The sequence below is a fragment of the Gopherus evgoodei genome, chromosome 3 (genome assembly GCF_007399415.2).
Source record: "Gopherus evgoodei ecotype Sinaloan lineage chromosome 3, rGopEvg1_v1.p, whole genome shotgun sequence".
Classification (NCBI taxonomy): domain Eukaryota; kingdom Metazoa; phylum Chordata; order Testudines; family Testudinidae; genus Gopherus; species Gopherus evgoodei.
The window spans coordinates 40,318,179-40,334,631 of NC_044324.1; the positions used below are offsets into that span (position 1 = coordinate 40,318,179).

A 16,453-nucleotide genomic window follows, 5' to 3' on the forward strand; every position below is an offset into this window, starting at 1 on the left:
TAAATTGTGACTGAACTCCTTGGGAGAGAATTGTATGTCTCTTGCTCTGTTTTACCCGCATTCTGCCATTTATTTCATGTTATAGCACTCTCAGATGGTGACCCAGCACATGTTGTTTGTTTTAAGAACACTTTCACTGCAAATTTGACAACATGCAAAGAAGATACCAACATGGGCAGCGAGTCCTATCGGCTTGTGGTGCCTGGGCACTAAATATTCCTGGGCTGGGGCCTGGCTCCAGCAATGTTTGGGGCCGGGTTTCTCCCTCAGCCACATGTTCCCTGGGCCATTTAAAACAGCCCAGGGCCTCCACTCACCACTGGCAGCGCAGCAGAGCTGAGCAGCATCCTCCCTGCTTGCTCCACGTGGCTGCCGGCCCCTCCCTGCAGCCCCTGGGCGGGGTGGGTCTGTGTCCTGCCCCCGGTGCCCCTGTGACCAATGGGAAGCTGTGGGGGCAGTGCCTGGGAGTAGCAGCACATGGAGACTCCTGCCTAGGAGCTCCAGGTAAGCGCTGCACCCCCTCCGTCCGCACTCCCTCCCATCTCCAAGCTCTCTCCAAGAGCCTGCACCTCTCACACCCTCCTGCATCCCTAGAGCCTGCACCCAGCACCCAAACTCCATCCCAGAGCCTGCATCCCAGACCCCCTCCCCCACCCAAACTCCCTCCCAGAGCCCCACCTCTCCTGCACCCCAATCTCCAGCCCAGGGCCTGCATCCCAGACCCCCTCCCCCCAAAAATTCCTCTCAGACCTTAGGCGGGGGGGGCAGTGTTTGGAGGGGGTGGAGTTTGGGGAGAGGTGGGCAGATTCTGGGCACCATCAAAATTTTTACAGTCCTGCCACCTCTGGGTACCAATGTGAGATTTCTAAAGATAGCTACAGCACTGGACTCAAGGTTTAAGAATCTGAAGTGTTCTGCAATCTGAGAGGGACCAGGTGTGTACCATGCTTTCAGAAGTCTTAAAAGAGCACTTTTAAGTCTGAGCGATTGGCTGAACAAGAATTAGGACTAAGTGGACTTGTAGGCTCTGAAGTTTTACATTGTTTTATTTTTGGATGCAGTTTTTTCTGTACATAACTCTACGTTTGTAAGTTCAACTTCCATGGTAAAGAGATTGCACTACAGTACTTGTAAAGGGGGAACTGAAAAATACTACAGTAGGTCTTTTGTTTTTTACAATGCAAATATTTGTATTAAAAATAAATATAAAGTGAGCATTGTACACTTTGTATTCTGTGTTGTAATTGAAATATATATTTGAAAATGTAGAAAACATCAAAAAATATTTAAATTGTACTCTCTTATTGTTTAACAGCGTGATTAATTGGGATTAATTATTTTAATCGCTTGACAGCCCTACCCTATGTTATTTCTAGGCTTTTTTCTAGCACCAAAACAGTAGAATGTGAGTTTAGACGGTGGCCATTAAGAGCCTTAACTAGTCAATAAAAAGATGGCAGATTGCCAGGGGAATTGAATGAAAATGTCACACATGCATAGTTTTTGTGGCATGAAGTTTCTTTAGAAAATATTTTGTTAATCTGAGACTTAAATGACTTCAGTGTATCAAATGTTGAACTCTTATATATCCATACAGCATCTGAACCCCCCTCTAGCAGTTGGCTCTCAAGAGTTTGGTAATTTTACAGGCCCTGACTTCAGTTTAGCACTGATATGTTTAACCAAAGAACTGATTCCTAATGAAGTACATCTCTAAAGATCTAATGACCTGGAATTACTTAGACCTCCCACTGCATGTTGATATTGACTTTAGATGTATTTTCTTGGTATCGAACAAGGAAGCAGACTTGGTTACTACTCATGAACTGGGACACAACTTCGGAGCAGAGCATGATCCAGACAGTCTGCCGGAATGTGCCCCCACTGAAGACCAGGGAGGGAAATATGTTATGTATCCAATTGCTGTGAGTGGCGATCATGAAAACAATAAGGTAAATTTATTTTAACTTCTACTATCCCACTACAGTCAACAAGGACTGACCCAGAACCTTCCACCCCAAAAGCACAAGTCCTTATCTGCTTAGCTAAGGTGCACTCCTTTAGCCTGTATTTAATAGGCACTTAATTGCTTGAACAGCCACTAGAGGGAGACATACTCATTAACTATTATTAGTCCCAGTGTTAGATAAATTTTTCCCAAATGCCTGAGATCCACAGGCATTCAGCCCCTACTAGGATCATATTTTGTAACAAACGGTGGCTGTCTACACTTACTGATATCGCTGTTGTCAGCAGGAACCCAGCTTGGATCTTCAGCACCAGAACACAGGCTTCTAAATAGTAAACTGTTAGTCACTGTTGTCAAGTCTCTTTCTAGTGGTTATCCCAATCACTAAGTTAATACATACTCATCTCTGTTCATCTTATAAATGTCATAATGCGCTTGAGGACTTGGTATTATCCCTATTTTACAGATGGAGAAACTGAGATATCAAATGAATGACTAGCCTAAGGTTACTAGCAGCTCTGCAGAAGCTTACAACCAGGGTCAGAAAAGTCTATCCCCATTTTGGCAACTTCATGACTGTTTCTTTGGATGTATTCCTCCACCTGAACCCCCAGTACTAGCAGAAGGGTTGGGTTTGGCCTTGGAATCTCTCCCAAGAGTTAGTCATGCAGCGCTGTGCATATGTGTTTGGCTAGGTGTTAATCACAATGCAACAAAGCAGTTTTTCAACACAGGCTACTATTTTCTGTTATGTTTTCCCAGGGTATCACAGTGGCATTGTAAATAGAATAAATGTTTCTTAAAACATCAGAATTGGGGGTTAGGGGGTGATGGTGTCAGTCTTGGATGTATTGTGGAATGATGCACTCCTTCTCAGTGCTGCTCTTACCGCTTATGATTCTTTAGATGTTCTCAAGCTGCAGTAAACAATCCATCTGTAAGACCATTCAGAGCAAGGCCCAGGAATGTTTCAAAGAGCGCAACAACCAAGTATGTGGGAACTCCAGAGTGGATGAAGGTGAGGAATGTGATCCTGGCCTTTTGAACAGGCATTCTGATCCCTGCTGCTCTGCTGACTGTAAACTGAAACAAAATGCCAAGTGCAGGTAAGAGATGTTAAAGCAACAACCTTGGTTGGGAGGGGAAGGGAATATGGGGCTGCGGCAAAAACTTGTTTGCAGTGCAGCAAAATACACTCTTCTGGACCCTAGCTCTAGTACTTTGAGACTTTCTCTGCTGGGCAAATGAGCCTTGGGAGAGTTAAGGACTCCAGGAGAGAGCTTTGGTGCGTGCCATTACTTGGTAGCCTTGGTGTTAATTCATGCAGTAGTATTGAGAATACTTTGTTCCATTGCTTTGCTAGGAACTGCACATCAGTGCAGTGTAATGGTAAATTCTATACCAAAAAAAAGATGTCAATTGCAGCACTCAAAAGTCAGAAAGTGCCAATATTAAGGTTCCCTGTGCAACCTTAACACTGCCCCTTCTGCGTGTACATTGCAAAGCTGTCTAAATCCGTAGTCATATGTTATCCAGGACCCTAGCAACACCTACTGTGCAAGCTGGACAGTGACTGTGGTAACTGAGCTCTGTCTTCACTCTGTGTGCAGACTGGACAGTACAGATCTGCTCCCATTTACACTGGAGGAATTGTGCTTTAGTCATTTTGCTTTTAGATGAGACATGAAAGTTGAGTCCTTTCCTAGTATGGAGTTCATTTGTAACTTTACTTACGAATGTGGATTTTTAAATATTTGCATTGCAGTAGTGCTTAGGGGGTCTTGTATTACTTGCTGTACACACACCGTAAGAAACAGTCCTTGCCCTGAAAAGCATAGTCTAACTAGACAAGACTGACAAAGGGTGGGAAGGGAAACAGGCACAGAGAGATGTGAAGGGACTTGACCAGGGTCACCCAGCAGGTCAGTGGCAGAGGCAGGAAAAGTTCTCATATGTCCTGAGTCTGTCTAGTGCCTTGTTGAGGGGCCCACTCTCCCTCTCTGTGTGTAATGTTGTATATGTGCTTATGTAACCCATTCTTCAGGGCACTTCAGAAAATGAGGGACAAATATATCTGATAGGCAGAGCTCTAAGAGGAGAAGTATACGTGCTTCCATGGGTTTGTCACGCTCTTAATGTTAGCATTTATTTATTTATTGAGTAGCCTAATATTCAACCTCTCCTTCCACTCTTCTCACAGTGATCGGAACAGCCCTTGTTGTAAAGGTTGCCAGTTTGAAAGCGCTCAGAAGAAATGCCAGGAAGCCATAAATGCTACTTGTAAAGGAGAGTCCTATTGCACTGGTATGCCATTGTTACATTTCCCTTACATGTGCAACTGAATGCTGCAAGCTCAGGGCCCCTGTTTTACTAGCTTCTGCTGCCTTTTATGCAACTTGTATGTTTACTTTTAGAGTTCAGTTAAGCACCAAGAAACTCTGTCCTACAAACTAGTTGTTTAGTTGTCCAAGAATTGTTCTGCTCTCTGCACCTGCGGGGGACCTGGGAAATGGCGTTCTTGCCTTTTAAATTAAAAAAAAAAAGAGAGAGAAAAAATCGCCATTGCGAGGCATAAAGTGTGCTCCTGAATCTTGCTATGGCAGGATGACTTTGCTTTAACCTCTATTTCCCCGCCAGCGGCTCACTTCCCTTTTCTGCCTCCTCCAGCATCTGATAGCAACTCTGCTTGAAGATGAAGAATCAGCCCAGACAGTCACCTTTCCTGATTGAAGGTTGGCTAATCCTGAGAGGGCTGCCTACCATTTTGTGCATTTTATCTAATTAGGAATTGACGCAGTATCTGAATGCTGTGAGCCAGTTTTTTCATTTCCCCTCCCCAAGTGGTCCCCTTCCTTCTAGACATCTGCCAGATGTACTGCTGCTCCTCAGAGTGCTTACAGCAGCCCACTAAGGATGACTAGAGTCTCGCTCCAAGAATGGGCTATTGGGAGTCACTGTATAATGAGCGTCTGTGGCTCAATCTCCTTTTCAGCACAGGGAGAATGATCTGTGCCTTTACCAACCCCACGTGTACTAATGCAGCCATCCCTTCTAAATACCTGTGTCTGTAGGGAACAGCAGTGATTGCCCGTCCCCTGGGAATGCGCCGGATGACACGGTCTGCGTGGATTTGGGCAAGTGCAAAGATGGAGAATGTGTTCCATTCTGCATGAGGGAGAAGAAGCTGCAATCATGTGCCTGTAACGGTGAGCAAGACAGGCTTGCCAGCTTTCCTGAGCAACATGTCTTGTTAAGGCCCCGATGAGCACAGTTAATCTGTAATATAGATGAGAGCCATGCTATCAGTGGATGGGTCCTTGGACCCCAGATCAGGATTTCAGACAGACAAACAAACACACCTCAGAAAGTCAGAGGCTGAAGTTTTTGGCTTTCGGCCCTTACTTTCGTTTCCTGTTTGAGGAGGCGCTGAGGAAGCTACTCTGACATCTGGGCTGGAGCCATCAAATCAAACAGACAGGGTTATAGATGAAGCTGATACGCTGGGGCTCTCTGGGCAGTAGAGATGTCTACACTTCCCCTTGGCCCCAGCAAGGCAGGCTGGGGAAGGAATGTCTAACAGATAGCTGGGAGGCAGAGGGCTGTGGTAGCTACACCAGTTGCCTACACAGAAAGAGCACTTGAGAAGAGTAACTAAGGGTATGTCTACACTGCAGTAAATGACCCCGTGGCCCAGCCGTGGCTGGCCCAGGTCAGCTGACATGGGCTTGGTTGCAGGGCTATAAAACTGCAGTATTGACAATCAGGCTAGGGCTGGAGTCTGGGGTCAGAGGTCCTGTGAGAGGGGTAGGGGTCTCAGATTCTGGGCTCCAGCCCAAGACTAGACGTCTACACTGCTATTTTTAACCTGCACCCTGAACCTCACGAGCGCGAGTCAGCTGACCTGGACTCTGAGAATCGGTGCTGTGGGCTTTTATTGCAGTGTAGACCTACCCAATGATACATTAAAGGTCTTTAATGTGATGTAGCAGTTGGAAACCAGAAGGAAAGGCAGCACCATGTGACCAGCCAGCTCTTCCCAGCCCATCAGCAACTGCCACATGTGCCACTGTTTTAGACATAGGGGCTAGTGACAGGAGGAAGGGGAAGGGAGTGTTTGGAGGATGTGAAGGGCAAGTTTGGGCTAATGGAAAGAATTCCCTCATGCATGTCTCTCTTATAGACTCTTAGAAATACACCCCCCCCTCCCCCCACACACTTTCCTCTCCCCCTTTCCAGGCTCTCTACAATCCAGGGGCAAAGATCAAAGAATCACTAGCTCAGATCCCTGCACCTCTTCCCTCATTGTTCAGGCTGTGGCTGCTCTTCCTATCTCCAGATGCCTGCTCAGAAGTTTGACAAGGCCAGTAGGAAACTTTTAAAATGTCATTTGCACACAGATGTGAACCAGGGCTCAGATGCCTCTGAAACCCTTCACCTGCCCTTGACATCTGATGGCTGCAGTAATTTAACTTCCAGAGCTGAACAGAAAATGGCTTGAGCTTCCTGTGTCTCCCCTACTGCTGCATGGAGCATCTTGCCAAGCTTCAGGCTCTCTGTATTCTGAGCAGCTCAAGAAGCTTCTTTGTGTGACTAGAGACTACACAGTCCTCCATTCCACACAGCATCTGCTGGGAAGGGGCATGGTCAGCAAGAGGACCAGGAAGCAATCCCCTCCATGCTCAGAAACTCTTGGTTATGGATTGAAAATAACCACAAGAGTCGGGAAAAATAGTTCGCTGCTTTTATTTTAGAAACGGACAATTCCTGCAAGGTTTGCTGCCGGGACGAGCATGGCAAGTGCAGTCCGTACGTTGATGCTGACCAGCAGTTCCTGTACTTACGGAAAGGAAAGCCCTGCACTGTGGGATTCTGTGACATGAATGTGAGTGTTCCTGGGAGCCACATGCCCCAAGCATTCTCTTTTTATGTAAGAATAGGCTTTCTAGCTAAAACACCGGGAACCTTTCCCCTTCATATAACCTGTTTCCTCTTGCTTGTTCATACAGTAGAGTAGCCCTAGACCTGATCTGCTGAACAGCCTTTCTGCCACTGAAATGAAATCTCATTTTTCAGGGCAGTGGAGGGAGAAATCCTTTGTACATGGCACTGTGCATCTCCACAAATGCCCTTCTTACTCATACCTGATTGAGTTTCTCTTGTGCACTGCTCTGATGTAACAGTGCTGCTGACAGCGTAGCACTGCCAGAAGCCAGCCCTGGTCTTTCCCTAAGCATTGCATGTTGTGGGGTTGTTTCTGCAGTTGTTGCACAAACTCCAGTGACATCAGTGAAAGCAATCCCTGTGCAAGGAGTTTCTGCGTTTCTGGACCCTGCCATATAGATGAGTGACACTGGAGTTTTGATTTATTTATTTATTTATTTTGAATTCCAAGACCATTTTAATGACCCTGGTATTTCAAGAGCAGAGCTTCTTTATCAGTGGAGCTGATGGGATAAGATTCACCATGTGTGTGGTTTGAATAGAAAGAAAATAAATGACTGTGAGTGAGCTCTGTTGTTTGTAGAGGGGATCAGGGTTGGTAATGTAGAAAAGCTATGAAAAGCAAAGGAGTAACGGTCAGGAGTAATATACAACACTTGAAGGGGCCCCATGGAATCCCATTTAAAGTTGTGAAGCAGTGGTTGAAAAAGTTAGTCATTGGACTTCTGGAGTGCTCTTGTTTCAAAATCTTGAAAAACAAATGAACTATTTTTTGCTTAAGCTCCTGATCTGGAAAGATGCCGATTTCCCCCATTTCCCGAGGGCTTTAGGAGTGCTGGCTGCTCAGCATCAGGTCCCAGCTTTCTTTTTTTAAAATAGTTTCACAAACATGCCTGGTTTTTCCTCAGAAGACCAACAGCATGAGTATTTCATTCCCTGTAAGGATGGCAATGGCTTGATGCTTCAGGGGACGGGATTGATAAACAGATGAGCAAATGATGAAAATCTCTCCATTTGTCACCACCATTTCCTCTCCCAAGTCAGCCTGAGACCTAACCTGCTGCTGAACAGTGACATCTCCCTATACATATGTAGTAAGTGGTTTGGGAGAGGAAATGGGTCGAGATGCATATGATGCACGGATCTGAGTAGAATAATATTTATATTTATATCAAATTCAAGGGGTAATGTTTTCAAAGGAGACTTAGGTGCCCAAGCTTGTTAGTTCCATTGACTTTCCGTGAGAATTAGGCTGTCTAGTGCCAAAGTCACTTTTGAGAATTTAACCCTAGGCCTCCTAAGCGTTGTACAGGCACTAACTAACCTCAGTCAAAATACTGCTCTGCTTTAATGGATTGAAGTTACAATTAGATTCTAAGAGCTGTTTTTAGACAAGCAAATCAAAACGGAGACTTTCCTCAGATCAGTCACTGCAGCTAGTCAGAAATGGACTTTGGCCATTGAAAAATGGTATAAATACATGTTCATAAACTATGCAAAATACATTTTGACTGTGTAGTTACATTTCGTATTACGTCCTTTTCATGCCCTGTGACCAGGATGGTTAAGGCGTAAGTAATATAAGATCATTCTTTAAATAAATGTTTACTTTTGCAGGGCAAATGTGAGAAGCAAGTGCAGGATGTGATTGAACGATTTTGGGATTTCATCGATCAGCTTAGCATCAATACTTTTGGTAAGTTAAGTAATCCAACTATGTGTTGTTGTTTTTTTGTTTTGTTTTTTAATTTTTTAAGGTACCTACATTCCCAACTACTTCTACCCTGAAGGCACTGTGAAAAGAATCAGATTGGCAGATGACTATTCTTGCTGTGTGTGGGCCAGGTGGCTTGACCTCCCACAAATCACTGTTCATATCTCGGAAGGTGGGGCTGAGTAGGAGTTGTCTTCCTAATGTAACTTTTAGTGCTTCATGTTAGAACTGAAAATATCGATGTCCCCTTCTAAATCTTTGAAGCTACGGTGAGTTTTCTTTCATTTCCTGCTCCATTATTATTATTTGCAAGCATTTAAGGAGGATGATTCTGCTCCAAGAAGCCTTCAATTTAAAGACAAAGCAGTAGACAGAGATCAGAAGAAAAGGAGTAACAATAGGTGATTTATATACCAGTCACCTAGACTTGTTTATAGGCAGCACAGTTAAATGGATCTTTAAAGAAGAATTTCAAGGTAGACGGGATGGGGAATTTTCAGTTAATAAATACCACAGTGTAAAGTAACGCACTGCAAGGTGGTTGGTTATACTGAATCCACACACTCCTCAAGTAATTGGATGTATATTGTCACTAATCTTGCACCTTACGACACAAAGCGTGGAGATATGTCCTGGTATAACAGCTCTCCTCACTATGTTGTAACCATATCAGAAGATATCAGTTACATGATTCTGTAATGGTAGGGTAACAGACAGTATAAGTTCAAGGTAAATGCCACATTATCTGCAGGGTAATTATATGGCTTTCAGTCTTCTGGACTAAAGTCTTATAAGATCTAAGAATTGCAGTTTTCCAGGTGATTAATATTAAAACTACTTAGTAACTTCAAACAGAAGTATTGTGTGTCTCTTGATATTTGGAAGTAAGCATAGTAATAGAGTAGGCATGTGTTTTTGTTATTTGCACCATGAGATCAGAGTTGTGAATTGGCATTTGAGGGGCTCGCAGTAATGGAAGATATGCCTTGCAGAACTAAGTGCACCCAGCCTGCTAATGTGAAATATTGAGAGACATCTAGTACTAAAGAGTTAAAGGAGGCAGAGAAAAGGATTTGTGACTTCAAGCGTCTTTGAGGTTTAACTTGCTGAACAGATATTTTATATGGTCCCAATCCTGCAGCCCTTATGCATCTGAGCAATCTTATGACTTTAGTAGGGTTACTCACAGGAGTAAAGATGGCAGAATCGGGACCTATATTTATGTACATAAACAGGGTTTGTATGTTGTCTTTGGCATATAACTAATTGGTTTGGACTTGATTGTTTACAGGGAAATTCCTTGCAGACAATATAGTGGGCTCCGTACTTGTGTTTTCCTTGCTATTTTGGATTCCTCTCAGTATTCTTGTCCATTTTGTGGTGAGTAAACCTACTTTAAGGTGACTGACCAGTTTGATCATATTGTAGGCGGAACTTATTCATACATGTAATGGCAAAGATCCAGGTGGTAAGTTTTTAGGAGATAGCCCATAAAGGTAAAACTGTTACTATTTGGGACCTATCATCATTCCTTAAGCAGGTTAAACTCCCACTAACTTCCGTAGAGCCCTTTGTAATGAACCCTAATGTTACCAAAACGCTGAACTACTTCCTGTTAACATTAGAAGATTGCATCAGTGGAGAAATGTTAATTTGGGGTTGTTTATTTTGGCTAGCCAGTGCTACTTAGAATTGCATAATAGATGCTGATCATCTTCACTGTGAGTGCTGGCACTGTGCTTGGAATCATAGGCTCTGTCCTCAGCAGAGAAGCTGAAGTTGCCTGCTGTAGAAAATGGAATAATTTAACCCTGAGTCTGTTAGATCACATCAGGTATGGCAAAGTCTTACCTCAGTTGCCAAAACAACTGTTTCCTAAGAACCCTTGTGGTTACATTAGAGAGCAGAACCGCTGAAAGTCAGCCCACTTGGCCTGTCAGGAGGGAATTAATTAAACAACCCCCAGAAATTGGCATTTGCACTCATTGTGAGGATGCGGCAATGAATACTGTAGAATTCTACATTTTGCTGCAAACCTTTCTAGTATTTCATATACATTTAAAGATTTTAATTGACCACTCAAGGAACCAACAAAAATCAGTTGCTTAAACAGAACTGGGAACTTGGTTGTTTTGGGGATATTATTATTATTTCTTTTGCTGTGGTGCCTAGGAGCCTTACTCATGGATACTTTGGCACAGTCTCTCCAGATGGGAGGTTCTCTAATAAGGGTAGTTTCTTGTACAGGAGTCACTGCATGTGTAATTGCAAAGAAGCCTCTCTCTCTCTACTAGCTTTTCTCTTCCCTGCTGAGGTAATCTTGGCTATCTATCCAAGGGGAATCAGCTGGCTGCAGTTTGAGACTGGGAGTGCAATGGGCTGTGAGGGGAAAAGAATGTGCTTTCATCTGGTCAGCAAACAATATAGGACTGACTGGTTTGTTTTCTTTATAGGACAAGAAATTGGATAAACAGTATGAAGAGAACACAAAATCTCTATTTTGTCCCAGTGTAAGTTTGCTGCTTTCAAGGAACAGTAATTGTTTTAACTGTATGTTAGCAGAGAGCTAGCTTTGAAATGTAATGTTTATTAGAAAAAATGATCTTGAAAGACATTTGTGGAGTAATCCTCAAAGAACGCCATGGTGTCTTCTGCACAGAAACTCTGCCAAAGGAAACAGAAATTGGGGGTGTTATGGTTTTTTTCTTCTAGAAGGAATGTTAGTTTTGCTTAAATGAAATATTGTGGCTTTTGATTTTTGCGTCTGTGAGTGGTGACGTCTTTATCTCACTGAAGGTGCACTTGCTCCTGAGCACTAGCCATGGCATGTTATGCAGGGAGCTGCTTTGTTCTGCAAAGCTGTGTGTCCTGTGACAAGTGTCTGCATTCAAGTTCCTGTCTGGGTGCGTGCTCAGCAAGTTTCAACCACTGACCTCTTGTCCCTGGGCAAATAAAACGGAGTTTCCAGAGTCAGAAGTATTAATCTGATGACTTCAGCAGTAGCAGAAAAGTCTCTGCCTAGTGAATTAGTTATTCCTTGCAAAGTGGCCTTTTAGTAACAGACTATCCTTTTAGCAGCTGGATGTTCCAGCTGAAACTGTAGATTCTCATACTGTGATCCTTGGGCTGCTTCCAGCTGCTCACTTGAACTTCTGTCACAGGGCTGAAGGATCTGTGACTTTTCAGGCAGTGACACTTCCTGCTAGTTCATACTCTGGTGACGCAGGCCATATAACTACCTATATAATTGTAGCCCATTCCAAGACCCTCTCATTTTTATTTCAGTGTAAGCACAGTGTCCAGTGCTTTGAGCGCATGTACAATCTTCATTAATAAAATGAACAGACCACCTGATCTGTTAACATCAGAACCCTCCCAGATGCAACAAAAACCCCTCTCCACCATTCATTTAACCTGCAGAACAGGCTATGAGGAACGATCCTGGGGGTCAATAAATGTGAGATCTTGTAAACCTGTGGGGGAAGCATATGCCAGAATCAAGGACTCCTTACTGAGAAATCCCTGCCTCCAGCCCCCCTCATAAGTAAACCAAGGTGCTATTAGCTTGAGCATCTCAACTGCCAAAGTATATAGTGAAAGCGGCAGGTCTCAGACACCATGGCACGAATCATCTCATCTTTATACCTTAACCTCTATCTGGAAACATTTTGGAAGCTGGTACAATGGCACAGCAGAGATGTAATGTGCTCCCTGCAAGAAACACTGCTTAATGTGCAATATGTCCTGCACCAGCTGCTGTTAGAGTGGTCTTAGATTGCAGCCCCAGTAGTACGCATTGTGACCTTGTACTCTCAAGATGGCAAGGGCACGATCTTTTGTCTAAACCAAAGTAAATCAAAAGCACTCCTGGCAACATGGCCAGTGCGTAGGGTATTGGACTGGGACTCAGATATCTGGGTTCTCTTTCTAACTTTACCACTGATCTGCAGTGTGAGCTTGGGCAAATCTCTTCACCTCTCTGTGCCTCCTCCTCCTCCTTTGTTAACCATTGGAACAGTTTACCAGGGGTTGTGGTGGAGTCTGTGTAACTGGAAATCTTTAAATTAGGATTGCATATTTTTCTAAAAGATCTGCTGCTGTTCCTGCTACAGCTGTTGGACTTGAAGCAGGATTTAATTCAGGGAGGTCCTGTGGACTTTGTTACACGGAGGTCAATCTAGATAATCATAATGGTTCCTTCTGGCCTTCAAAATTTATAAATCTATAGCCATAGCTGCCCCTGGACACACCAGAACAGTTCAGTTACAAAGATAACCCTCGAGATTGTAAACTTGACTAACAAAAGGTGGGGCCTGTCAGCTGAGGGCATTTGGCATCACTTCTGCCAGTCTTTGTAGTTGCATCAGTTGGTGAAATAGAGGCATAAACTGTATATTGAGAGACACCAGCTCACACTGCCTCCCTGAACCGCTTCACGTTGAACATGAGTGGCAGCAGCCTAGAACCTGCACAAACCACATGGCACTCTAGCTGAAAGGGTGTTTAATGTTTAACTTAGCCAGTGCCAGCATGGAATGATTCGTAACTTACAAGAATGGTCAGCTGAATTAGAAAAAAGGCCAACTCTTTGGGTTTAGACTTGACCAGTGTAAGGTAACAGAATGTGTTACCCTGAACTTTAAAGCTTCTCTTCCTTCAGGAAGGCTGCCCAAAGCCATCAGGTGACAACTTTTATTTATGAATGACTGTAACTTTCTCCTCCCCAAGTATCCAGACTCCAAAAGGAATGTGTGTTTTGTCTGCTCTCCCTGTGAAGGGACAATGAATAAGACTTGAATTCCAAAGTAGAAAAAAATTCCCACCCCCACCTGACTGAGCTGCTTGTGTCTTGCAGAATGTTGAGATGCTCAGTAGTATGGACTCAGCATCTGTTCGAATTGTCAAGCCATTTCCTACTGCACAGTCAACAAGCCGACACCAGCCACTGCAGCCCATCGCAGCAATGCCTGTAGTAGCTGCTGCACCAAAACTGGACCACCAAAGAATGGACACTATTCAGGAGGACCCAAGTACTGACTCTCATGTTGATGAAGATTGCTTTGAGAAGGACCCTTTCCCAAATAGCAGCTCAGCTGCTAAATCTTTTGAGGATCTTACAGACCATCCTGTCACTAGGAGCGAGAAAGCATCATCCTTTAAACTACAGCGCCAAAATCGAGTGGACAGCAAAGAAACCGAATGCTAGCATCTCGCTGCCTTCCAGCCTCATGACTGTGTGCAAAATAAATGTCCATATATTTGATCTAAAACCATTTTGTTTATATAAATTCAGATAGCGATAGATAGATATATTTTGTGAGGGGATGGGAGACTGGGGAAATAAGGAAGTGACCTACTGCAGATGCTGGTCATGTGTATGACTTTCCTTAGTTTATTAGACGATTACATCTTTTTAAAACAAAGAAAAACATCCAAACTAAAACTAGCTTGTTTTGAAGCTTTTGGATTTGGTTTTTCTAGTTTCTTAACCTTTACTATTTCCTTCAACCTGTGGTGTAAAGTGGAACATCCTGCTGGATACTAGGTTGTGTATATTAGCATTTTTATAATTCAGCTTTTTGTAGTTGGAACACAAAAAGACAAAATCATGGTTTTGGGTGTTTTTAAAAAAAACTGTAGTGAGTTTTCTGCATAGACTAGAGCATGTAGCAGTTTAGGTACTCTAAGCAGTATAAAATTATTTTGTTTGCAAACAAAGATCAGAGCAGTGAGATAGGTATAAATTGTATTTTAAACAGAGTCTGATAAATACAATGAACTGATACGTGTTCAGGGTTACTCTGGGTTTCAGTTCTTTATAAAATTGCTGAAAAATAGCTTTCATATAACTCTTCCCATTCTGAATGAAGCATTTCTTAAAAGAACACCCTATAATTACAGACCTCTGCCTGGGGAGGTGGGAGGAAAAGAATAGCTGCTTATGTTGAAAGGACACTCAGTTTAGGTTTTGACCTTTACAATGGTTGTTTCAGTCTGAAGTGGTTTCTTTGATTCAACTTTTTTATATACATAACACTGTTGCCAAGAAATTAAAAAAAAAAGGCCACTTGTAGGACCCACATATAATTTGTTAGAGCTCTCGCTGTAGTAGCAGTTTGTTGGAAAAAATATTACTGAGTTGCACAGAGACTGATGAATAACGATGATTAATTTCAGCTCATTTCTAATTACTGATAAAAATCAAGGTTTGCCAAATCTGAAAGGACAATATTAACAAGGAAACCTTCTTAACTGTATGGTTTCCAAGAGGGTATTGTAGTAGTGTAATATAAAAAGCCTATAACTTAATGGAGTGGTGCCCCTTTAAGTTGATAAGCTTATTTCCAAAGGTAGAGATTTGAATAGTGTAATGTTTGCTATGAATGTTACATGAAAGTTATTTTCGTCTGTATTAACAGATGGACTGTCACAGTAGAATCATAGGGCAACTATTTACTGCTTGGGTCCTACAGAAAGATCTTAGCTCTTCATCTATCTTACCCCATAATCATGTCATAATGTAACTTTGATTTATATAAACTTTGTTTAAAATGGTTCTGCAGCTGTTTTAAATGTCCACTGGAAAGCAGATCTGTGTTCATCAGCCAGGAAAGCTTAACTATGGAAAACTTGTATTTTTAAAATTTGATGGCAGTTAACCAAGCCTGTGACAAAAGAATTGTGTGTTTCCAAGGATACTTGTTACACTAATACTTGAACTTGTGCCTTATGGTATTCATATCTAACTAATCATTATTTTAGTTACACTGGTTTTTGGATTTGGTATGTAGCCATAAAATTTGTTTGAGTTAAATTTAACTTTCCGTACAATGTAATAATAAAAGCTTTTTATAGGATGATGACTGTTTCATTGAAACTAAGACTTGCCACTTCTCACAGATAGGATTTTTACCTAAGACACTAGTGCTCCTTGGTCAAAATCTTTAGTAAGCGGCAAAATGTCTTGCTCCAAACTTGATATACGTTGCTCCATTCCTTCTACACAAAACCAGTGATGGTTCTTATTTTTGAATATGTTTCTTATTACCTTCACTTGTGTGTGAAAAATTCCATAACTTCTGCAACTAATGTATTTGTGCTTATAAATAACAGCAGCAGGACCGAATCCCTGTGCATGTTGAAACAAGTTTTTTTTGTTTTTTTTTTTAAATACTAATAGCAGTGATTAGTACAAAGCTTGTTCAGGCCTCAGATGTCTTCCAGATAGCAATCAGCTGCATTACCAACAAGCCCCTTATTACTCAAAGGGAACAATTATTGAGGTATCTGATCTGATAATGGAATGGATCTCTCAATTTTGCTATGCTTTTGGGGTTGTTGCTTGAATTCTAGACACACATAAGCAAATAGAATATTTTCACCCTAGACCAGTGGTTCTCAAACTAGGGCTGCTGCTTGTTCAGGGAAAGCTCCTGGCAGGCCGGGCCAGTTTGTTTACCGGCCGTGTCCACAGGTTCAGCTGATTGCAGCTCCCACTGGCCACGGTTCTCCACTCCAGGCCAATGGCTGCAGGAAGGGTGTCCAGCATGTCCCTCGGCCTGCGCTGTTGACTGGAGCAGCAAACTGCAGCCCATGGGAGCCGCGATTGGCCAAGTCTGCGGACGCAGCAAGTAAACAAACTGGCCTGGCCTGCCAGGGGCTTTCCCTAAACAATCAGCAGCCCTAGTTTGAGAACCACTGCCCTAGATTACACAAATTAAAGCAGCTCATTTCCAGTAAGGAACTAGCCAGTTACAGTAAGGGTTCTTGAGTGGACATTTGGTTCTGTTTATCTAAACCCTCTATGCCAGAGGTTCTCAAACTGTGGT

At 42.9% G+C, this 16,453-nt stretch overlaps 1 protein-coding gene across 1 annotated transcript in view; it reads left to right on the top strand.

Moving 5' to 3' along the window:
- Positions 1–15,481, top strand: part of ADAM17 (ADAM metallopeptidase domain 17) — a 57,746-nt gene extending 42,265 nt beyond the window's left edge. The window contains exons 11-19 of the mRNA XM_030555451.1: positions 1,800–1,952; positions 2,876–3,075; positions 4,170–4,273; positions 5,041–5,175; positions 6,721–6,851; positions 8,528–8,606; positions 9,916–10,004; positions 11,078–11,134; positions 13,480–15,481. Coding sequence (XP_030411311.1) covers positions 1,800–1,952; positions 2,876–3,075; positions 4,170–4,273; positions 5,041–5,175; positions 6,721–6,851; positions 8,528–8,606; positions 9,916–10,004; positions 11,078–11,134; positions 13,480–13,830 — 1,299 coding nt within the window. The 3' untranslated portion in view covers positions 13,831–15,481. The remainder of the gene's footprint in view (positions 1–1,799; positions 1,953–2,875; positions 3,076–4,169; positions 4,274–5,040; positions 5,176–6,720; positions 6,852–8,527; positions 8,607–9,915; positions 10,005–11,077; positions 11,135–13,479) is intronic.
- The last annotated feature ends 972 nt before the right edge of the window (positions 15,482–16,453 follow it).